At 45.0% G+C, this 24,804-nt stretch overlaps 1 protein-coding gene across 2 annotated transcripts in view; it reads left to right on the top strand.

The window, feature by feature from the left end:
* pmp22b (peripheral myelin protein 22b) overlaps positions 1 to 24,804 on the top strand; it is a 39,537-nt gene that overhangs the window by 9,191 nt on the left and 5,542 nt on the right. For both annotated transcript variants that reach the window (XM_051918984.1, XM_028792892.2), the window contains one exon: positions 15,690 to 15,830. In XM_051918984.1, coding sequence (XP_051774944.1) covers positions 15,690 to 15,830 — 141 coding nt within the window. The remainder of the gene's footprint in view (positions 1 to 15,689; positions 15,831 to 24,804) is intronic.

Consider the following 24,804-nt stretch of genomic DNA (forward strand, 5'->3'; position numbering starts at 1 on the left):
TTGGTGTGATGTAAACATCTTATGAGACGCCATGTTGGGTGTTTCCAGCCTACTGAACGTTTAGCTCTCTCTTTATTTCCTGAGGTTGATTGCAGAACTGCCTTCATGCCAGTCTGAAAGCCCCAGGTCACTTCACCTTGAGCTCATGAGTATGGAGTCTGCTCATTTACCCATCTTTAGACTCAGTACTGGGGTGAGACGGTCATGGTGGTATTGTGTGACTAGTTTTGGATTGTCAGGCTATGGGTTGAGCGTCATTCCCTGCCATGTTGTATTTGGTGTCACATTAGACGTAAGACCGCTTGACGTGCACTGTGAGTTTGAGGCTTGTCTTTGAGGTGGTCCTGTCCTGATTTTTCTATTATGGGCTCTGCTCTTGTTGCTTGAAGGATTCGCCTGCATGGCCAAGCTCTCCTCTGATGCCACCTAGTGGGTGTTATTCGCAGAGGCACTGTTTTCTTCAGATATTTCCATATTGAGGTCTTTACTGCTGAGCTATTTAAAGTCTGCGAGTATCCAGCAGGATTGGATGTCTAAAAGTGACCCCACTGGAGGAGCTTAGAATTCGAGAGGCTCCCAGCTGATTGGTTGTTCTGCTCCCAGCAGGCACGATTTTGGTTATAAGCAAGAGCTGAGCAAATGAATAATTGAGTGTCAAGAACTTCATCAGAGCGCCTCTGCAATTGAAATGAAAGCAGGCAGTTTATGGGCAAGGCAAATGAAGTACAGCTTAGTGAGGAAGTATGGAGAGTAAAACCGATGGGGACAAAAAAAAAAAAAAAAACAGAAACAGGGTGCCACTAAAAACAACATCAAAGCAGAGGTGCTCAATTGTGAAGTGTCTTCACCTGCAGTCCCAGGGGTCACTAACGCTGCCTGCTGGCTTTGTTTTCTCAAGCCCAGAGCCTGTGCTGCCAGCTGCTGCTCAGGTATGGCTGGCATTGTGAGGGTGTAGCTGGCAGACATTCAGTCAGGTGCTCGGCAAACACGGGACATTTTTGCAGAAGTCTGAAAACACATTTTTTTTGACGATGCCACAGATTTATGTGTGTTCACACAGGGGAGAATCCGTAGAACGACCTCAGAAATACAAAATTACATTCCGTGTGCGCGTCGTGTGATTGGTGTGATTACACCGTGTTTGTGACGGCGTGTGGACATGTGTGCTTGTGCAGTGTAGTGGTGTATGTACATTTATACCGAGTGTGGCTTAAAACATGTACAAATCATAGGGACGTGCATACATGTACAGTATGTGAGCACGCTTGTCCAGCATTTGTATGTGCAGAAACATGCAGCGTGTATGTGTGTGCATGTACCATGTGGGGGTATATGTACAGTACATTTATACTGTATAGGCATGTAAGAGCGGATGTACAGTGGGTATAGAAAAGAATCCCCCCCTTTTAAATATTCCCATTTCTTTACTTTACAGCCTTAAATGAAAACACACACAACAAATATTTCTTCCCAGCTTTACTTACTCAAGTCAAGTCAAGTAGAGCTTTATTGTCATCCTAACAATATACTTACAGTACACAGTGGGACGAAATATCGTCCTCCAAAGTCAAAAGGTGCAGTACACAAGATATATATATATAACTAAAAAAAAAACATATACAGTATTAAGTAGTATTTTGTAATCCAGAGAGTGTGTGGAGTAAAGAGTCCAGTGTGGAGGAGGGCAGCATGGTGTTCAGGAGCCGGACTGCTTGGGGAAAGAAACTATTGCACAATCTCGCAGACCTGCTCCTGATGCTGCAGAGTCGTCTTCCAGATGGAAGAGGAGCAAACAGTTGGTGGGGGGGGGGGGGGGGGGTCAGCCATGATGCTAGTGGCTTTATGAAGGCAGTGTGAGGTGTAGATCTCCTGCAGACTGGGTAGAGAGCTGCCAATGATGCACTCAGCAGTCCGCACAATCCTCTGAAGGGCTTTGCGGTCGGAGGCATGGCAGTTTCCATACCAGACTGTAATACAGCTGGTCAGGACGCTCTCTATGGTGCCTCTGTAGAAGGTGGTAAGTATGGGTTTAGGGAGGTGCACCTTCTTCAGTCGTCGCAGGAAGTAAAGACGCTGCTGGGCTCTTTTTGTTATATAGTTGGTGTTTTTGGTCCAGGACAGGTCCTCTGTGATATGAACACCTAGGAACTTGGTGCTCTTCACTCTCTCTACTGTGACGCCATCAATGTTGAGTGGGAGATGGACAGCCTTTGTCTTCCTGAAGTCAACAATCAACTCTTTTGTCTTTTCAACATTAAGAGACAGATTATTGTCTTTACACCAAAGTGCCAACCGTTCCACCTCTTCTCTGTACGCCGCATCATCGTCGTTCTCAATGAGTCCCACTACTGTAGTGTCATCGGCGAACTTGATAATGTGGTTTGTGTCAGAGTTGGAGGTGCAATCATGGGTCAACAGCGTGAAGAGTAGCGGGCTTAGCACACAACCCTGGGGGGCACCTGTGCTCAGTGTGATGGTGTTAGATCTTTTATTCCCAATCTGTACTGTTTGAGGTCTTTCAGTGAGAAAGTCCAGAATCCAGTTGCAGGTGGAGGTGTTGAGTCCGAGCAGATCCAGTGAAAGAGATCACAGCTACAGTTCAGAAAAATGATAAAAAACTAAAAACAAGACATAAGTGAGATTAATAAAGGACCCCCCGCCCCCATGTCAAGGTCATTTTGTTGACCCCCCTTTTGCTTTAATGACAGCCTTGAGTCTGTCAGGATTCTTCTCTATTAGCTTTGCACATCTAGACTGAGCCCACTCAATATTTGCCCCCCCACTCTTCTTTACAGTTTAACTGTTCAAGTTCAGTCATATTGGACGGTGAGCGTTGGTGGTCTGCTGTCTTCATACCTTTCCACAGATTTTCACTGGGATTTATGTCTGGGCCACACTGGGACATTCACTTTTTTCTCCTTCAGCCACTGTGCGGTCCATTTTGCTGTGTGTTTCGGGTCGTTGTCGTGTTGAAAGGTGAACATTCTGCCCATCTTCAACTTTGTGGTAAAGGGTAGCAGGTTTTCCTCAAGAATTTGATGGTATTTTGCCCCATCCATTTTTCCTGCTACCCTAACGAAAGCCCCAGGCCCTGCGGCAGAGGAACACCCCCACGAGAGGATGCTGCCCCCTCCATGCTTTCCTGTAGGTATGGTGTGTTGTGGATGGTTAGCTGCATTGGTGTTCCGTTTGGTATCGAGGCCAAGTAGTTCGGTTTTGGTCTCATCTGACCATAAAACCTTTTTCCACCTGGCATCAGAATCTTGAAAAAGCTCAAACGAGCCTTAATGTGGCCTTTCTTGAGGGGTGGCTTCTTCTTTGTGACCCTTTGTGGAGCACTTGTGAAATTGTTGTCACCTGCACACAATGGCCACTCTTTGCCATAAAATCCTGTAAGTCCTTCAAAGTAGCCATTGGCCTCTTGGTAGCCTCTCTTACCAGTTTCCTCGTTGATGGACGGCCGGATCCGAGGAGGCTCCTAGTAGTACCAAACACTTGCCACTTCTTTATGATGGACTTTACTGCACTCCTTGGGATTGATAAAGCCTTTGAGATGTTTTTGTCTCCATCACCTGCCTTATGTCTGTCCACAACTCTTAACCCTGAGATCTTTTGAAAGTGGCTTGCCACCCCTAGTCAGTTGTGTGCTGTCAGTGGCACTACCAAGCAAGGGAATGAATGCTCCAGGAACAGCTTCACTAATCACACTCATTACAACTGATCACAGGGGGAAGGAAGCCAGTAATCAGGGTCTGCAATGGAAATGGTGGGCACTTACACCTGATTGAGTTTTGGGGGCTCCTTTATTAATATCTAGTATTTCTTATTTTTAATTTTTTTAAATTCTTCTGAACTGTGATATCTTTCACTTGGATGATTTAGATTGCATTGAGTAAGTAAAGCTGGAAGAAATATTGGTTTGTGTGTTTTCATTTAAGGCTGTAAAGCAAAAAATATGGGAATGTTTCAAAGGGGGCGGGGGGGATTCTTTTCTATACCCACTGTATGTCTACAACATAACTGCTTGTGTGGGTGTGTGTGTGTGTATCATGTGGCAATACGTACATTTACAGTGTCTGTTCACTAATACAGCATTTGCTTGTGCACGTACAACACATATGAGTGTGCGCATGTTCCTGTAGAATATAGAGTATGTACACTTATATTAAGCATGTGTATGTTTACAGCTTTTTGATTTGTGTATCATCACCTGGACATGCAAACATTTACAGTGTGTGCATGCAAATGTCTGTGGATGGGTCGTCAGCGTGTGGGTACACAAACATTTATACTATGCGAGTCCATAGGAGCGTACGCCTGTACTTACATGACAAGGACATGTGCTGACTAATATGGCCTTTGTCTGTTCATATGTAGCCTATGCACAGTTATGACATGTTTGTGCATCAAGGGGTGTGCAGGCTTACAGCAGATATGCGCACCTCTTGTGGACATGCGTGCCTTTACAGAAATTATAAGTGATTAGTAACGATTTAAGATATAACAAAATTAAGCTTAGAACTAAATTTTTCTTATTATAATTTTTTATTTTTTTTGCTATTTTACTTTTCTTTTTTTTTTTGTGTGAACTGTTTTACTTTGAAATTTAACTAAACTTTTAAAAACGAAGATATTTTGTCTGCAGAGTCATTTCTGTGCGTCAGGCTTTTGTTGAATCCCATTTTTGAGTTAGAGCTGCTGTATTTTGGAAACTTTGGGAAAATGCAGCTACATTCTCTCAGTATGCAGAATCGTTGTGCCTTATAACTGCTTTTGTGCAGTACGAGTTTGTAGAACATGTGCTGATGTTTCCATGTCTGACATGTGCTTGTACAGAGTATATGTGCATTCATGTGTGTTTGTGCCTGTGATTGTGTGCGTGTCACCATAGGGTTGTATTTGTGTACAGATATATATATTTGTATTTGTGTGCAGATGCATGTACAATGTGCAGATATGTGCACATGGGGTGGGTGTTCATGTTTACAACATACTGTATATGGTCTGATTATATTTCCTGTGGACACACGTGAATGAACTGCATGGGAGGAATGTGTGAGCACACGTCCAGCATGCTTTTATGCATATGCAGAAGGAGCTTGTGTTTGCATGTCGTTGTGAGTACACGTGAATATCGGTGTGTAGGTAAACATGTTTAAGGCCTTTAATGACATCTTGGGCACGGCCATCAGCAGAGTGTCTGTTTGCGGAGGGAGCGTCGACCTCATCGAGATGTTTACTTACCTCAGCAGTGACATTCATGTCTCTGGTGACTCTTCCTATAAAGTCAGTAGACAGATTGGGAGAGCATGAGGGGGGTCATGAGGTCACTGGAAAGGGGTGGGTGGTGCTCCTGATATCTCTGCAAAAGGATGAAGGTCCAAGTCTTTAGAGTCCTGGTGCTTCCTGTCTTGCTATGTAGTTGCGAGACATGGACGCTATCCAGTGACCTGAGATGACGACTGGACTTCCTCAGTACTGTGTCTCTCCGGAAAAATCCTTGGGTACCGCTGGTCTGACTTTGTGTTGGTCATGAAGTCCCGAATGAAGCACATGACCTGAATTGTGAGGGAGCGTTAGTTTCAGCACTACGGCCATGTGGCGCATGTTCCCCAACGGTGATCCAGCTTGTAGGATCCTCATTGTTGGGGACCAGTCCAAGGGATCGCCCACTTAACACCTGGCTGCAGCAGATAGAGGATCATTTCCGGAGGGTGAGACTGGACCGCATGTCTGCCTGGGGGGTTGCTAACTGGGATCCCAAGTTGTTTCATCGTGTGGTGGGTCTTATGTGCTGTACCAGTGCATGCTCCCCAACTTGACTTGACTTGGTAAACATGTATTTCATGTGGCTACATGTGTGTGTGTGTGTGTAGTGCATTCATGTTTGGCATGTAAGTGTCTCTCAGTATGCAGAATCGTTGTGCCTTATTACTGCTTTTGTGCAGTATGAGTTTGTAGAACATGTGCTCATGTTTCCATGTTTGACATGTGCTTGTACAGAGTATATGTGCATTCATGTGTGTGTGTCACCATAGGGTTGTGTAAATATTGAGAGTGATGCCTGCATGATTTCAGGTGGCACACGACTTTGGACTTATCTTCAGTCCACATTTTAGCCAAAGCTCATGTATAAACCGGACGTTCCCTCATGGGCATTTGCACGAGTGTTTGGTTGAACGCGTACAGTCCGTGTCCACAGCAGCGGGTGTCTGCGATCGAGTGCCAGATCTCCAAGTCGTTCCTCTAAATCTTCAGCCTTCTTGAGTCTGCAGGAGCTTGCTGGGCTCAGGGCTTCTCTGCTGTGACCCCACAACATGACCTGAAAATGACAGCCAGTTGGATGCAATGACCTGCAGATCTTAAACTGTTTTAACACAAATTAATTTATTGTGACGTCCCGTCGAATAAACACACTCAGGAGCCGCTTGTCCGGGGGAGTCTTCCAAATCCTGACTGGCTTTTTATTGGATGTGCCGTGATATAAATGGTGCCCGTTGTCTGGGTCACGGGGACACCTCCGAAATAACAAAAATAACCCGCTTTCGTCCTATCTACCCTCTTGCCTGCTTTATAACTGTTCGCTCCCTTCTCCACCTGGTGCTGTCTACTTTTCGCTCCAGCAACAACAACCACTTCCGACCACCCTCTACCCTTTCCTCCGCACGCCGTTAATTAACCCTGATCCCTGTCACTCAACTCTCTCTCTAGGGAGGTGCCCCGAGTCCATACAAAAAGTGTTCCCCCCCCAAGACTCCATCCCAACATGGCTTCCACTCCCTACAGCCCATGTAGTGGCAAGACACGTCACAATATGATATGCAGTAAGCTTGAAGGGGGGCACTTCTGAGTCAACAACTAATGGAAAATAATACCAGGGAAGCCCAGATAAAAAAAAATAGAATTTATTAATAAAAAGTAATTATACAAGGATAGGCCAAAATTGAGGTGACAGAAGAATTGACCAGGAAAAGCAGACCCTACATATGTAATGAGCCACTGGCCAACCCCTGAGGTGGCAGGTCCACTGTCCCACCAGCAGATCAACGCCTAAGTACTCCGCTTCTTACCTCTGAGGCCAACCTAAAGCAAAATACGCGAAGACGGGAGCAGTTATTTAAGGCCAGCATGGACTCCACAAACTGTTTCTATTTTTCAGTTTTATAAGATTTTTAATAAGGAGGGAGCATCTGGGGGGCTTGGGGCCATATCTTCAATAGTAGAAATGCATTCACTTTGCAGCTTCTAGCCTTCATACAGTGAGGTTTGCCGCTGACATTGCAGCCGAGCTGGTGATGGTGGTGGAGCAGTTTGTGAATGCCGGCCATGTCAGGCCTGATTTGTGTGTGAAGGCCCATTTATGGGATTTGTGAGTAAATAAATCCAATTAGGCGGGAGCTTGAATAGGTTTGTAGGTTCAGCGTGGCACAGAGTACCATGAAACCCTTGCATGGGCTAATCGAGTACGGCTAATCAACTAAATTACGCTGTAAGGAATCCTTGGAGTGGACAACGAGGAACTGAAATTAATACAAAAGTCAATTGCCGCCTTGTTAATTAGGGATCTGGCATCCCAGACAGGAAGTTTGGCAAACTGACATAATAGGAAGAAATCAGTGTACGGAAAAAGGGGAACGTCCTTAACAAAAGCAGACGCAAATGGGTGTCATTAAAGAAGCAGGAGTTGCAAGACAGAGGATCGGAAATGCTAAGTTTAAACACCAGACATGTCTGAAAGGGAGAAACGAGATCAGATAACAGGCAAGATGGTGTTGCTGGTAGACAACCAAAGAAGCTGCTTGTCTGCAAAGCAGTGAAGAAGCACAGAACAATACGACTTTAATCACTGGCAGATTTACGGTACATCCTGCATGTTTCCATGTAACTTGAAGAAAAAGCCGGACGTGTGGTCGAGTCCGTAACCGGGTATGACGTTCAGGTTTGATTAAAGGGATTATCTGCTTTGGAGAATCTACAATCTGGGGTTTAAAACTGGCCATGTGACGTTCTTTACGGGTCTATAAGCTTAGCAGCTCATTAGAGAGATAGAGTAGGGTTCCAGGGATATGGGAATTTGTAAAGGGGATGCACCTTTATGGTCCAAACACTTCCTGCACAATGCAGTGATAAATCCATATTACTAACCGAGAATGGTAAACCGGATATGGACACAGGGACCTGCCCGTGGACGCAGGAGACATAGTGCGCAGGCGCCACACAAAGCCCCCCCGCCCCAGAGTGAAACGGGAGAGACTACGAACCGTCTGACATGCCCCAAGCAGGATAAAGCGAGGTCAGAAATAAAAGACAAGAGTAGGAAACAAAGTAAAACGTCATAAAGAGGTTAAAGAACGGGGCCAAACACATGGAGAGCAGGTTACAGATGATGAAAACTGGAATGCAACAGCTTCAAAAAAACCTAGGCACGATACACATGCACAGCGAGATACAGAATATAAAAGCAGAAAAAATGACAGTTAAACGTCCACACCACACAGCGGAGGCAGACCCGGAAGGTGCAGGCACCTACATCGCGCGTCGGAAGGCGCAGGAAAGTACGAAAGGCAAAGGCACCTACACAGCATGGTAAAACCCGACATAATACGGAAGGCGCAGGTGTTGCCGCCATATTGTGAGTGGCACTACTGCGTAGTGAAGGCGCAGGTGTCACTGCCATATTGTGCGTAGCACTACTGCGGAGTGAATTTAGGAATAATGTGCTGCTTGGGATCGTACAAAACGGCGAACACGACCCACCGTCTGAAACTGTGTAGGCAAAACAGGCACGCGTTCAAACCGAATGATCTCGACTGACGGATATACTCCTACAACGCGCGTCTCAAACCGCAGAAGCAGGGCAAGCATGGGTTCAAACAACGCAAGCTCCTACAACGCGCGTCTGAAACTACGGCTGCCCAGTGGGCACGGGTTCAAAACGCCGGGGGTAGGCGAGCGAAGCGAGCAGGGGGCGAAGCCCCCTTGTAAAAATATAAAGAAGTTTCATCAGTGGAGAGAGACTGTCCCACTCTAACCCAGTGAACTGAACATACTTGACACCGAGGTGGTCCTTACAAGGACTACATTACACCAACTGACAGCTTAGCAGGCCGTCATTGAGGAATTCAGGTTGTTCTAAAAGGAAATGGGGGACCTACCCAAAGCTAGATAGGTGTACCTAATAAAGTGGCCACTATGGATACACGTGTATGTATTGTAATAATAACAAAACGGGACAAAGATAAAGAGTTGGGGCATTGTCTTGTTGATACCCCCTTTAATAGCAACAACAAAAAGAAAACTCAAAAATGGCCAATGCCACAATCAGATACCGGCAGTAACTGATAAAATGGTTCTCTGAGCAGGAAATCCATCTCCCTCATCTGCAGGTCCAGATATGAACAGCCATTTGCAGTCATTGGCTCTGGTTATATAGGTGGCATCCCAGAAGGGGAGTAAGTGAGGAAAAGGTAGAAGGAGTTTGCAACCATGCCCTCTCTTGGTGTGGAGTGGTACGGCTTACCTTGACAGAGCCCTAAAGACGTTCCCCCAATATCTATTTTTCTAGCTCGTCCATCTATTTTCCACCTCAGTTCTGTATCACTAACATCCACCATGTTGGTATACAGGCTTGGGCTGTTGGTCAATGACCAGCTGTTCTTCACTGTCCATGTTGCTACAGTCTCTCGGTTCGTGCTGTACAGCATTCACAAGATCAGACTACATCTCACAGAGTATGCAGCACCACTCCTGGTCCAGGCTTTGGTCTTGTCACATCTGGACTACTGCATCTCTCTTCTGGAAAAAGACCCAGCATGTAAAATGCAGTAGCACATCTTGTGTTCAACCATTCAAGGTGGGCCCATGCATCACTCCTCTCTTCAGATCACTACACTGGACACCTGTATCAGCAGGTATTACGTTCAAATTCTTGATGTTTGCCTACAGAGCAGTCAGTGGGTGAGCACCTATGTATATGGAGACACTTGCGAGGTCCTGTGATCCTTCTCGACCGTTCAGGTGTGCAGATGAATGACGTCTATTGATGTCACCCCTGCATGGTTATGAAATCTCAATCCAGATTCTTCATGTGTAGCGTCTGGCTGGTGGATTGAGCTGCTCACCTCCAGTGTCCCCTCAGTGTGACTTTCTTCTTGTGAATTTCTAGCTAACTGATAGTTGTTAGGGTTTGTAACCTGGGAATCGTAACTCGCTTGTATTTTCTGCTGAGCTCTTCACTTGTGGTAGCCAAATTTTGTAACCCTTGTTCTCAAACAGTCCCCCAGCTTGAAGTGTATTTGATTACCTCAACCTCTTTGGATAAAAGTCTCTGCGAAACCAATAGATATAAATGTAAATATATTTTTTATCGTGGTAGGGACCTAGGGTGACCCAATTCCCCTTTACAGTCTTTATTCCATAGAATGTCCCAAATCCCATACTCTTACCACACTGTTAGGGTTGGCTAGTATTGCAGTTCAGCATTTCTCACTTTCGTTTACATCTGTAACCTCAGGCCATCTAGACATAGTAACAGGAGAGACAGGAGAGACAGTTACTCTTTTATACATTTATGATAGATAATACACCCAAGCAGCATACAAACGTCGGCAAAGTAATAATAATATGACCTGGTTCATGTTAAGCATCCGATATGCTTAGATTACCAGGTGGTTCTCCGTCTTAGTCTGTCAGTCTTGAAATGGCCTCTCCTCAGAATGGAAATGGCATGACATTTTTGCCTTTTTCTCGTCCCTTAATTTATTGTAAGTCTAGCCCTGTCATTCATGACACACCTCTTGGTCAGGCTAACTGGAGCCCCCATTCCAGTTCAGTTTCCTCTCCACCGCCTGTATTCCCCCAGGCTAGCTGCCCAGTCAGTTATAACCCAAGCCATCAATCCCCCAGTCCAGCACTTCAATTTACATAATATGAGACCTTAACTTTCCTGCATGTTTTAACATTTTAAAATATCATATTGTTACACATTAACAAAAAAAATAATTATGACATATACTTCTGAATTTGAAAAGAATTAAACATGAATTTTTGGGTTTGATTGAAAGACACCTTCCTAGCAGCCGTGATTACGTTTCATGCCCAGATCGGTTATTTGCTGCTAGCGGTTACTGATTTTATGTTATGTTGTGTTCGTGCAAAGTTGTTTATGCAGATCATTGATAATTACACAGCATTGTTTTTTTTAAGAATTAATAGTATCAGAAAGTGCATAAAGTCACCTCACAACTTTAATCACAGAGAACTCTGCCTACCAATCCAGTATTATAGGAGAAGACCCCAATTGTAGACATAATGCAGCTAACAAGTGATAGGACCACAGCTTCCTCGCTCACTTACCACTTCAGTTATTTCGCAGTTTCCGTCCGGTGCTGTACACGTGTGTTGTGAATTTTTTTTGGCCACTTTTATAAAATGATGATGGTCTTCTGGGTGTCATTTCTTGTTTTTTTTTTTGCTTTGCGCCCTCCCCCACCATAACCTATCATCTATGGGGGAGGAGCAAAAGCTTTAGATTTGTCAGAAATTTCGATCTACTGTTTTCGATGGATCTCGACATTTTAGGGTCCCCTTGATACCGAAAACATCGCTACCTCGATGAAGGGTGTGTGTCTGTCTGTGTGTCACAGTTTCTTGAAGATGGTCTAGACAGAAAAATACAAAACTCAAAACTTAAGCCTGTTATGAGATGATGATGTGCCGATTAATTTTTCGAGCCAAATCGTGCAAGAGAAGGAGGCACTCAAGAGGAACCACTCAAATACCGTAATTCTGCAATTAATTATGAATTCTTCTCGTCAATTGCTATGTAATGGCCTGTTTTATGATCAGAAAGGTCAGCATCAGTGTGGTAAATAATTCCTGAAATTTTACAGAATAGTTTAGGTAAATCAGTTCCTGGGGCGCAAAGCCTACTGACACTCACGTTCAAATTTTTTACACCCAAGGAGTCAATTTTACCTGAAGGTTTATAAAAAAAATTGACACCAAATTGTTTGGTCAGTGGGAGCTGCTAATTTGTGCATTTCTCGTCATTCCTTACCTAGGTAAACGTTTCCCACAATTCACCGGGACGATGCAACGATTATGTTATGGATGCGACTATTAAATGGTCGCCCTTTTTTAATTCTAATTTTTTCAAGATTGGATCAAAACCCGTGAACTCCTTGTCGACTATCTATTTGTTTTTTCTAGCTTTCTAAATTTGGACTACAATTTTAATTTTGTGTTTTTAGTTTTGATGAAAGACAGGATCGCCTTCTGGTTAATGAACTTTGCATTTTCATTTCCAGTCCTTTTTAAGAAATGTTCTCTCTAGCTTAGGCAGGACAGTTTGTGTGTGTCATTCTCAATTCTGGCTCGTCTTTCTCATTAAGGAGCCATCCACCAAACATTTAGTCACCCTACAGGCTCCATAGTGTTTCAGTTTTCTTTTCATATGATCCTACTCTTTCATTAAATCAACTCTGCCAATATGGTGGTACCTTTACACCTCCAAACATGTAAACCAGTAATGGCCTGAGTGAACATTCTGAACGTCACTTTGCTCTGCATCCACATTCATTTGTTATTCAAATTAACTTGATAATGTAAGCTGTTGTTTCTCCGCCCCTCAGATCACTCCATGCATATTTTTAATGGCCTTTTGTATGATCTTTGGTAAATGATTCCTTTTCAAGAATCCCAAGCATACGAGATAAGGCCCTCTAGTGGTTGTTTGGTAAACTCCACATAGCGAGTGGGAGTGTGTGAGCGTCAGGTCACCACACTACAGGAAAGGCATAAGCACCACCTGAAGCTCTGCAGAGAAGAGCAACCAAGTGCATCACGAGACTTAAGAACAAGGCCTAGTGTCATAGGCTCTGTTTAGTCTCGAGCAGAGGAGACTGTGTGAGGACCTAATCCAGGTCTTCAAAATCCCTCAAAGGTATTAATAATGTAGTAGATTTGTCCACGTTCTTTCAACTAAAGGATGAATCAACCTGATCTGCAAGTGTATGAGATGTGAAATGGAAAACTGCAGTACCTGGAGAACCCCCCGCCCAAGACACAGGGGGATCTGTGCACAGAAAGTAACAAGGCATGGGATTTCAACCCAAAACACTGAATCTATGATATGGCAGCATTGGATGGCTATTGTGCAGTCTAAAAAAATGAAAAGAGGGGAAGTTCCCCCCTTGGTCGTATGTGTATGTTGGATTGTTGAGCAGATTGGGGGGGGGGTTGTCCCCCAAGGCGTCGTGCACTAGTGGGTGGGATGACAGGGGTGACTACAAGAGTTGGCACCAGAGATCAGATGTTAAAGTCCCAAATAATTCCACCGATAAAGTGCTCTCCCATACCACGCAATACAGCGTCTGAGTTCAAATAAATTTCATATAAGGAAAATAATATTCTTCAGTCAATGAATGAGAGAGGAAAACTAATGCATCCTTAAAAAAAATTAAGCAGAAAGGCTTACTGCTTCAGGAAAATATTGATTTCATATTCCATTAGTACAGTATAACACAAGGTCTCCAGGAGTCATGTTAACGTGAAATGGAGCCTAAGCTGCCTGCTTTATTTTTGGCTCGTTCAAATGTATCAGCGCATTAATCCATGCACTCGGCAGAGTGGCTTTTAGATCACAGATTTACACAACAAGCTGCCCTGTGGGTCATACAAGAAAGCACCAGAAATACGCTGGCCATGGTCAACTGTCATGGACTAATACTCACATTATTAATATTTACTAAGCAGTCTCTGAATCAATATAATCAATTTAAATTAAAGCAGAAGGTTGTAATTGTTCTGGTGAAGCAGTGAACTGGAAATAATTGGACTCGACCATGTTGAGGTGGTCTGCTTTGGATCTTGGGCAGTTCCTGTTCATTTCCACACTTTGCTCTCACTATCACTCTCATGCAGGTTCATCTTTGTCTTGTCTGCTCATACGACCTTTTCCCAGAATTCTGCAGGCTCTTTGAAGTCCACTTTCACAAACTGTAATCTGGCCATCCCGTTTTCGTGGCTAACTAGTGGCCTCCATCTTACAGTGTGTCTCCTGTGTTTCAGTTCATGAAGTCTTCTGCTGATAGTCATCTCTGACACACACACACACACTCATCGGCCCCCTGAAGACTGTGATTGGTCTGTCGGACAGGCGTGTGGGGCTTTGTTTTTACCACAGTGAGGATTCTTCTGTCATCAGCAGTGGAGGTGTTCTTTGGCCTACCAGTCCCTTTGTGATTACTGAGCTCATTCTTTCTTCTTCATGATATTCCAGACAGTTGATTGGGTTTCGCCCTAAGGTTTTACTGATGTCTCTATTGGTTTTATTCTCATTTTTCATCCTCATAATGGTCTTCTTTGACTTCCATGAGCACAGCTCTTGTCCTCATGTTGATCAACGGCAACTGCAGACTCGAAATACCTGTGACTCCAAACATTATGGTGCTCTGAAATGAAGGGACCACATAGAAAAAGTGTTTTTATTACCTGCATGGTGAAGCCGCAATGTATACAAACACCGGTAAATGAAAGTCTGCAATGTGCTGTTTAATCACAACGTCAGAATTTGTGGAGCAGAGAGGGGGAAATCAAGGAAAAGTGTGTCATTGTCCCAAACATTATGGAGGGACCTGTAATTCTGACCCACTTTTCACTTATTCCGCATCGGTAGCTAAGTAAGACAGAGCAGCATTCCACAGAAAAAAGATGGTGGGTAGGTCACGCTCAGTTGAGGGCTACTGTTGTCGGTGAGGTCACGTTGCATGATCCTGTGTCGTACATGGCTCGGGGTCAGACTCGGCCGGGATGCCTGGAGGGACCAAGAGGTGGCATATTTGTCCTCCGGGCCATGAGGGGGCAACCGTCCTGGAGCAGAAGAGGGAGGCTCAAGTCCGTGGAGGCCCTTATCCACTGCCAGGGGGCACCCTGAGCCTCATGGAGCCTGGGGCTTATTTACTTCCGCCACGCCAATGGATGTTGATCCTTCCAGGGTCACCCGGAGTGCTTCCAGGTGCTCTACTGATGCTTCCGCCACACCAGGACGTGACGTCAGGTAGAGCACCTGGAGCTCATCCGGGTGAGGATAAGAGGGGCCACCTCCCTCCAATCACCGAGCTGAAGTCGGGAGCAGGAGCAGGACGAAGCTCCTGGAGAGAGAGAGGACAGGTGGCCCAGGGACGTTAAGAGAGAGAAAGGCCCAGGAGAAAGGTGACTGGGGCTAGAGGCACTGTGAGTTGTGTGGGACTGAGTTGTGTTGTGTTGAAGGAAAGTAGAAAATACACAAGAGTTTTGTATAAAGATGTGGTCTTCGACTGGTGGTGTCCGGGCTAATATCACACATGACTATTTGGTATCGGGTAGAAGTAGACGAGCATCACGAGACGGGAATGGGGTAAGAAGAGGGCAATACGCCACAGGAAGTGCCAGACTGAAACTCAACCAGCTTCTTCAAAGTAGAAGAATCGTTATTTTCTGTCATTTATGTCTTTTTGATGATTTTTTGGATTTTATTGAGTCACTGCTTTTTATTACACACACTCTTTTCCTGTACAAAGGGTAGAAGGCTTTACGTACTTTGAAAATCTTGAGCTGTCATTTATAGGAGCATTTGGGGGACGCACATTACGTTTCCTTGTTCTCATCTCATTTCTCTTTTTCTTTTTCTTAATTTTTTGTTTTCACAGAATGGATCCAAGCAGTTCAGGCCATGATGATCTTGTCCATCATCTTCAGCATAATTTCCTTGTTCCTCTTCATCTGCCAGCTCTTCACACTGCAGAAAGGAGGCCGCTTCTTCCTCACCGGCACCTTTCAGATACTTGCAAGTAAGCCACAGCATTTTTTAAACGTTTTTGAAAATAAAAACAAGATTTGTTGTACCCCGTGGACACAATGTGAGGTGGTCCTTAACGACTTAATGATTGGATGACTGGTTGTCTTAACTTTATTTAAAACAAAACAAAACAACGACTCCATCAAATACACATGATTCACATAGCAAGGGAAGGCTTTAAAATCAAACCAGGAAACACGTCTTGCTTCTCACGGTGTGTCAGACGTATTTGGCAAATAGGACAAAATCCATTGAAGACATCTTAGGGTGGGACAAAATGAACTCCCCTGTGACTATCTGACATTATTCATCTAATTTATCAACCACTGTTACTTACCGGGTTGAATTCTTCCCCTATACCTTTACGGTAACCTCGCTCTTCCTTACTAGATGACCTCTTGTGTCGCTCCCACAAACACCGCTACACAGATCTGAGATCTATAATGTGCAATTTTAAACAAACTAGCTGTGGAACTATTGAAATCGTCAGAAACAAAAATTCAAATGCAGAGTTGGCGGTTTTGTTTTGCGGACGGGCTCACCTCCGTTGTCTATCAGCGGCTAAGAGAGTTTCACTCTCCTCAGACGTTTCATTTTGCCGATGTGCTCGCCTCACTTGTGTATCAGCGGCTAAGCGAGTTTGTCTTTCCTTGGCGGTTTCACTTTGGAGTCACTTTTCTTAGGCTTCATGCTGTAGACTCGTTCTTCATTCTTCTACCGACTGGTTAACTTGCCAGATCTTTGAGCTTCGTGCTGTAGCCTCGCACTTCCGGGCCAGACAGACAGACACACACACTTCCACATGTAGAGGTTTATACAGTGCATCTGGAAAGTATTCACAGCGCATCACTTTTTCCACATTTTGTTATGTTACAGCCTTATTCCAAAATGGATTAAATTAATTTTTTTCCTCAGAATTCTACACACAACACCCCATAATGACAATGTGAAAAAAGTTTACTTGAGGTTTTTGTAAATTTATTAAAAATAAAAAAATTGAGAAAGCACATGTACATAAATATTCACAGCCTTTGCCATGAAGCTCGAAATTGAGCTCAGGTTCATCCTGTTTCCCCTGATCATCTTTGAGATGTTTCTGCAGCTTCATTGGTGTCCACCTGTGGTAAATTCAGTTGACTGGACATGATTTGGAAAGGCACACACCTGTCTATATAAGGTCCCACCGTTGACAGTTCATGTCAGAGCACAAACCAAGCATGAAGTCAAAGGAATTGTCTGTAGACCTCTGAGACAGGATTGTCTCAAGGCACAAATCTGGGGAAGGTTACAGAAAATTTCTGCTGCTTTGAAGGTCCCAATGAGCATAGTGGCCTCCATCAATCCGTAAGTGGAAGAAGTTCGAAACCACCAAGACTCTTCCTAGAGCTGGCTGGCCATCTAAACTGAGCGATCGGGGGAGAAGGGCCTTAGTCAGGGAGGTGACCAAGAACCAGATAGTCACTCTGTCAGAACTCCAGAGGTCCTCTGTGCAGAGAGGAGAACCTTCCAGAAGGACAACCATCTCTGCAGCAATCCACCAATCCGGCCTGTATGGTAGAGTGGCCAGATGGAAGACACTCCTTAGTAAAAGGCCCATGGCAGCCCGCCTGGAGTTTGCCAAAAGGTACCTGAAGGACTCTCAGACCATGAGAAAGAAAATTCTCTGGTCTGATGAGACAAAGATTGAACTGTTTGGTGTGAATGCCAGGCATCACGTTTGGAGGAAACCAGGCACCGCTCATCACCAGGCCAATACCATCCCTACAGTGAAGCATGGTGGTGGCAGCATCATGCTGTGGAGATGTTTTTCAGTGGCAGGGACTGGGAGACTAGTCAGGATAAAGGGAAAGATGACTGCAGCAATGTCCAGAGACATCCTGGATGAAAACCTGCTCCAGAGCGCTCTTGACCTCAGACTGGGACGACAGTTCATCTTTCAGCAGGACAACGACCCTAAGCACACAGCCAAGATATCAAAGGAGTGGCTTGAGGACAACTCTGTGAATGTCCTTGAGTGGCCCAGCCAGAGCCCAGACTTGAATCCGATTGAACATCTCTGGAGAGATCTTAAAATGGCTGTGCACCGATGCTTCCCATCCAACCTGATGGAGCTTGAGAGGTGCTGCAAAGAGGAATGGGCGAAACTGACCAAGGATAGGTGTGCCTAGCTTGTGGCATCATATTCAAAAAGACTTGAGGCTGTAATTGCTGCCAAAGGTGCATCGACAAAGTATTGAGCAAAGGCTGTGAATACTTATGTACATGGGATTTCTCAGTTTTTTTTATTTTTAATAAAATTGTAAAAAACTCAAGTAAACCTTTTTCACGTTGTCATTATGGGGTGTTGTGTGTAGAATTCTGAGGAAAAAAATGAATTTAATCCATTTTGGAATAAGGCTGTAACATAACAAAATGTGGAAAAAGTGATGTGCTGGGAATACTTTCTGGATGGACTGTATATAAGATAACAACAACACCAACTACTGGAGCAATTCAAGAAGTAACACCCCCATCAGACCACTCTAAATAGATAAAGGTACCAGAGTGGATTTTCAGAGCAATACCATCGAGGAACCATTTCTGTTTCCCAAAAAGTCCCATCCTCATGAAAAATTTGCGAAACCTGTTTACAATGAGTACGGATAGCCAGCCATCCATTGTCAATCTCACATATCCAAAGCAGGGTCCCAGAAAGCATTGGGGGTAATCCAGGAACAGGGAGAGCACACAAGTCTTATTACCAGTATCAGTTCATTTTACCCACTCAGACAAGAAAGTGCAAACTCCTCAGGTATGGCGTCCAAGCTGGCGTCAGAAGCCGTGAGGCAGTAGGGCTAACTGTGCAACCCCACAATTTATCACCCCGTCTTCATTTTACATCACACCGCTAATGGTGAGAGTTATGACAGAGGAGACAGGGGCACAGTGCTACCACAGACTTATAAACCTGTGAGAAGAATGAGTCAGAGTAAAGTGCAAATATAAATCCAGGCAGTAGGGGGAGCTACAATGAGAGCCCAATGCAATGCAGGAACAGAAGGATCAAGTGAAAACCTTCACCCATTAGGTTAGTTGGGGGGCTCTAAATCATCCCCCTGACAGTGCGGGTGTGGGGGAGTGAGTATGAAAACCCTGGGCTCTCTATCCAATGATAGAATGGTCGGCAGTACTCGCAACATTGAAATGGATTTTTAAGTTAGACAGTAAGGGGAGGTATAATAAGACTTGTGGTTAAAATGAGAGCCCAGTGCTATGCAGGACCCCCTATCTGATGATACTAGAATGGTCTGCAGCACCCACAACCCTGAACGGGATATATAAGTTAGACAGTGTTGGGTAAAACAAGACTTGTTGTTAAAATGAGAGCAGAACAGAAGGGTGAAGTGAAAACCTTCACAGAGGGGCCCATTAGGTTATTTGGGGGCTCTAAATCCCTAACCCCCCCCCCCACAGTGCGGCTGTGAGAGTGAGTCAGTGGGTGGGCAAACCTTAGAGCCGCTGCCCGATGATATTAGAATGAGCTAAATTAGACAGTAGGGGAAGCTAAAATGAAACCTGATCAGTGGACAAGTCAATGCAGGAGCAGCAGGATCAAGTGACATCTTGAGGGGAGCAGACAAGACGTCCTCAAGGTGAAAGGTGCTGCTTGATGGACAAGCTAAACTGTAGGGACCACTTAGCCCTTCACACTCAGCCTCATTTCTACTCCTTTGATTTAAGTGGCCATAACGTTATCACGTCTCATTCAATGTTCATGTTCTACCCCTCAAAATAAAGGTCGGACATTTCTCTTTTAGAATTTGTACACATGGATAACATGGATTTATTTTGCTTGCATATGTTGCAGCAGAATAAGATGGAAAATTTTGTGAAATCTTTACCAGAAAAATGCACTCACCCTAACCCTAACCCTAACCCTCAGGGCCCTGATGTTCAAATTTGAAGTCTAATTTCTTTTTGATTTTTATAGGTCCTGCCCCTGCAAACCGTAATCTTAATGTTCGTGGACCTGGACCCTGAGATTAAGCTGTCATTTTACCTTGGGGTCCTGATGTTAAAATATGATTTGAACCCTTGTTTGTTTTTAGGTCCTGTCCCTGTCCCTAATCCTAATCTTAAAATTTGTAGAGCCCTAATCTTAAATAATAGATAAGGCCTTGAGGTTAAAATTGGTGCTCAGGGCTCTTTATTTTAAATCATTATTTATTTACCTTTTAAATGTTTTCAGTGCGGTGGCACATTGGTGCAGTGGGTAGCGCTGCTGCCTCGCAGTTAGGTTCACTTTCCGGGTCCACCCTGCATGGAGTTTGCATGTTCTCCTCCTCCGGGTGCTCCGGTTTCCTCCCACACTCCAAAGACATGCAGGTTAGGTGCATTGGCGATCCTAAATTGTCCCTAGTGTGTGCTTGGTGTGTGTCCTGCGGTGGGCTGTCACCCTGCCCAGGGTTTGTTTCCTGCCTTGCGCCCTGTGTTGACTGGGATTGGCTCCAGGAGACCCCCGTGACCCTGTAGTTAGGATATAGCGGGTTGGAAAATGGATGGATGGATGGACCCTATTTTAATGTCCTTTAAAGTTCACTATTTATAGAAATGTTATCTATTATTTATTTCAATTTTTAAGCAGTTTTAATCTTGACCAGTTTGTTGAACCCTCTATTTTAGTCACTGGATTTTATAGGAATATTGAAATACTAAAGCAAGAACAATGTTAGGACAATTTTAATGGGGTTTTAGAGTGTTTAAATTCACTTGAAAGTGTATGTTTCTTTAAATAAGTTTTTATTTTAGGAATTAAGTGTGGCAGAGCATTGCAGCAAGGCAGTCGTCCCCTACCCTAACCCCTAACCCTAATCCTAACCCTAACCCTAATTCCTGTGGATGGAATGAGAGGTATTTGTTTTGTGTTAATGTTTGAAAGGATAGAGTGAAGTATGAATGGGCAGAGAATTGGACAGGTAGTAGGCAGAGATTAGGGGTCGGAAGAGAGTTGAGATTAAGTGTCCAGTTTGTTTATATAAAAAGTGGAGTAGTTGAGGATGAGTTGTTTTTGGCATTCCCGGTAGATCTAGTTAGATAACTATAAGGATTGTACCCAGATAATTTGTTATATTAAATTTCTTTAAAATGATCAATAACCCTGAGCTTAGTGAGGGTTATTGTCTAAAAATAAATATAAAAATACATTTTACAAATTAAATAGGGGATCTCTAAAAATAGATATAACTGGATGATAGTGGAACAGCTTAAAAAGAGTTGGAGACTACTTTTTAATTTTTGGATGGAATGGGGAATCTCTATGAAATAAATGTGAGGTTTATATCTGCACTAGTGTACCCATGCAATTGGATTGGCCTTCGGACTTTCATCCCCTACACTAAACCTAATTCCTGTTTCCATAGGTGTTGGGTTAAGCTTATAAACGCTAGACAAGTGTCAATTAAAGTGTCACCCTTATCCATTACTGAAAGAGAATTATGAAGGGCCGATCTGAGTCCATCACAGTGGTTCTCAATCTGTGGGGCGGAACAACACAGCCACAACACAGTCCAAAATAGCACAAGCACAAAAACACACTCCTTTCTGGTGCCACCACTCCTCCCGTCAAGCTTCGTCCTCCTCCTCCTGACTTTGGCCACTGAGTGGTGGTTGCTGGCCCATTTTATAGCCCACCCAGAAGTACTCCAGGTGGTCACCTGTTTCCGGATTGCACTTCTGGGTGGGGCTGAAGACTGGTCCAGCCAGGCTCAGGAACCCATGCAGCGCCCCCTGGATGCCACCCCAGATCCCAACAGGGCAGTGGAGCACTCCATCTCCCCCATGGAGCCCTGTGGGAAGATGAGGCAGCACCGTCAACCAGGGAGGCTGCCAACAAGCGTATTGAGCAGCCCATGGTTGCTCCCCCAGAACAGGGGCGTCCCGACCGGGCATGGGACCCGGCTGTCTGCCACACCGTCACATTGTACACAACTGTATGGAAAACCATGGTGGGGTGGGCGTCAGGCGATAGGCGTTGCTGTGATACAGGAATTCATCCTTCTTTGAGTAAAGGAAGAAAAGCTTAGTGACGTGTGGTGCGATTTTTAACAGCACAGCGCTGTATTTTAATTCTAGCAATGAGGAAATGAATGACTTTATGCAGTTTTTTAAAAAATAAGTTGGTTTTATTGTTTCGTCCCGCCGGTGGGACCAGAACAATAGGACTAAATTTAAAGGGTTAATCTGAAGGGAATTCACGAGATGAATTTCTTCCTGTGGGTCTTTAAAAGTGCCTGGCAGTGCAAATGCCTTTATTTCTCATAGAAGAGAGTTTCAGTTGTCCTAGAAGGCATACAGTAGGTTGATGGTTCCTTACCCGGTCAGGAAGCCGTGATAAAGGAAGGACGTGGATGGAAGGGCATCCCATCTGAGTTGAGGCCATTATGAGGGAAGGACGGAGGGTGACTGCCTCAGAAGCCTTTTGTATTCCCCCCAGCACACTGGGTGGCAGTGTCCCTCTGGTTTCCCTCCCATTTGGACACCAGCAGGGTTGTGTGGGAGTTGTAGTTCTGCTGGGCAGTCCTGTTAGGGTTCTCAGGTGCTGCTAGGGGGAGCTGCTCTGGGCAGTGGAGGGTGGTCTTCTATTACGGAGAGGTTCCGGTGGACCCGGAAGTACTTCCATGGTGGCATACTTGTTGCACTGGATGTACTCTAAGGTTCCTGTTGAAAAAGCAGCCACTCCGCCTCATCCAGCAGGAGGTGGGCAAGGCTTACGAGTGGAGCTGGAAAAGGAAAGAAAAGAAACAAAGCCGAATTGTGACTGATTTATCAGGTGATAAAAACCTGTGGGCGGCACGGTGGCGCAGTGGGTAGCGCTGCTGCCTCGCAGTTAGGAGACCCGGGTTCACTTCCTGCGTGGAGTTTGCATGTTCTCCTCGTGTCTGTGTGGATTTCCTCCCACAGTCCAAAGACATGCAGGTTAGGTGCATTGGTGATTCTGAATTGTGTGTTTGTGTGTGTCCTGTGGTGGGTTGGCACCCTGCCCGGGATTGGTTCCTGCCCTGTGTTGGCTGGGATTGACTCCAGCAGACCCCTGTGTTCGCATTCAGCGGGTTGGAAAATGGATGGATGGATGGATAAAAACCTGTAGAAAGTTTTTTGTTTGAGTAAAACGTTCTATCCTTGCACCCCGTGACTGTGTGGTTTAGTTGTGTTTGGGTGGTTGGGGTGCAGATGCGCCCCCCTCTACAGGTCACAGCTTTTACATCACACAGTTGAACTCTTTGAGGCAAACGTCTCATTTGTGTCTGCCTCACTGGTGTCACAAAAGACATGGCTGTGAAAAGCAGATCTTTGCCCACCTATTCAGGGAACGCTGATGTTACAAGTCTAGGAACTTTGGACAAAAATAACCGACCAGGCAGTCTAAAGATGGAAGACGGTCATTTAAGGCTTAGCTGGGCCCTGTAATTTGAAGACTTGCTCTGCAAGAAAAACACACAGCCATGTTGTCCCTCCAGGAACTGAGAAGCCCACCTCTCACTTATGTCGGAATTAGCGTCAGTTTAAAGAAAGCAAGGTGGTGCCGAGCTTCACCTCCCCACAGTCCTCGCCCCCCATATGTCTGTGATGCATTTATCTCTGTCTTCAGTGACTCACAGACGGACTGGTTGTTTGGAGTCTCTAAAGTGGCCCCCTGACTGTGGGGTTGGGTGTGAGTGAGTGAATGAATGTGTAAACTCTGGACCCCCCCTGACAGATGATGCTAGAATGGGCTCCAGCACCCACAAACCCCCAACTGCATATGTAAATTATTAGAAAATTTGGATGGATTGATATTAACATTGGGATATTTTCAAGTTTAACAAGTGTGGTGACTACGAATGCTCGATCAGCAAAAATGAAAATTTATGATGAGGAACGGAAACTGGGCGACGTGTAGAAAATAAGATTACATTACCACACGTATAAGAGATAACGAGGTTGATGAACGACTAAAAAGCAGCTAGCAGAGCAGAGCAGTTCATATTGCAGTGGTAAGTGTGCGGACAGGCTGCACGGCTCAAGCTGACCTGAGGCTGGGCGGACCCCCGCAGTGAGAGACCACTTCCTCATCCACGTAGGTGTCATGTCGGAGCAACAGCGCACACGTGTCACTTGATTCATCTTCCTTTCACACGGGCACAGGCTGCTTTATAAAGGGAATTTTAAACTTGGAAGTGCATACCACCCTCTTTCAGGGTGTCTGAAAACACAAAGTTGTCGTGTGAAAAAGTAAATGCACCCCAAATGGGAATATCCATCCATCCATTTTCCAACCCGCTGAATCCGAACACAGGGTCACTCACGGGGTTCTGCTGGAGCCAATCCCAGCCAACACAGGGCACAAGGCAGGAACCAATCCTGGGCAGGGTGCCAACCCACCGCAGGACACACACAAACACACCAAGTACACACTAGGGCCAATTTAGAATCGCCAATCCACCTAACCTGCATGTCTTTGGACTGTGGGAGGAAACTGGAGTGCCCAGAGGAAACCCACGCAGACACGGGGAGAACATGCAAACTCCACGCTGGGAGGACCTGGAGAGCGAATCCGGGTCTCCTAACTGTGAGGCAGCAGCGCTACCATTGCGCCACCGTGCCGCCCCCAATGGGAATATGTGAACAGGCAAACATTAGATATTCATGCAACAAGTGCCTACAGATAAAAGTGACACACCGGAACAAAAACACAAGGGACATCTTGTACCGCTCCATCGAGCTGGCACCATTCTAACATGCGCTGACGTCCTGGAGTGCAAGCAAAGAGAAAGAAAAAAAATAAATAAAGACATGACCCGGGGGCGCGAGCGACCAACACTACCTCCCTACTAGACCACCGCAAGTACAGAAGTAAACCAGCAAAAGCAAATATTGAGTTACAAGAGAACTGTTATTATCCAGCGTGGAATTAACCCGGACACGGACAGACGCTAAGGACACAAGTT

Source organism: Erpetoichthys calabaricus, chromosome 14 (assembly GCF_900747795.2).
Source record: "Erpetoichthys calabaricus chromosome 14, fErpCal1.3, whole genome shotgun sequence".
NCBI classification, from domain to species: domain Eukaryota; kingdom Metazoa; phylum Chordata; class Cladistia; order Polypteriformes; family Polypteridae; genus Erpetoichthys; species Erpetoichthys calabaricus.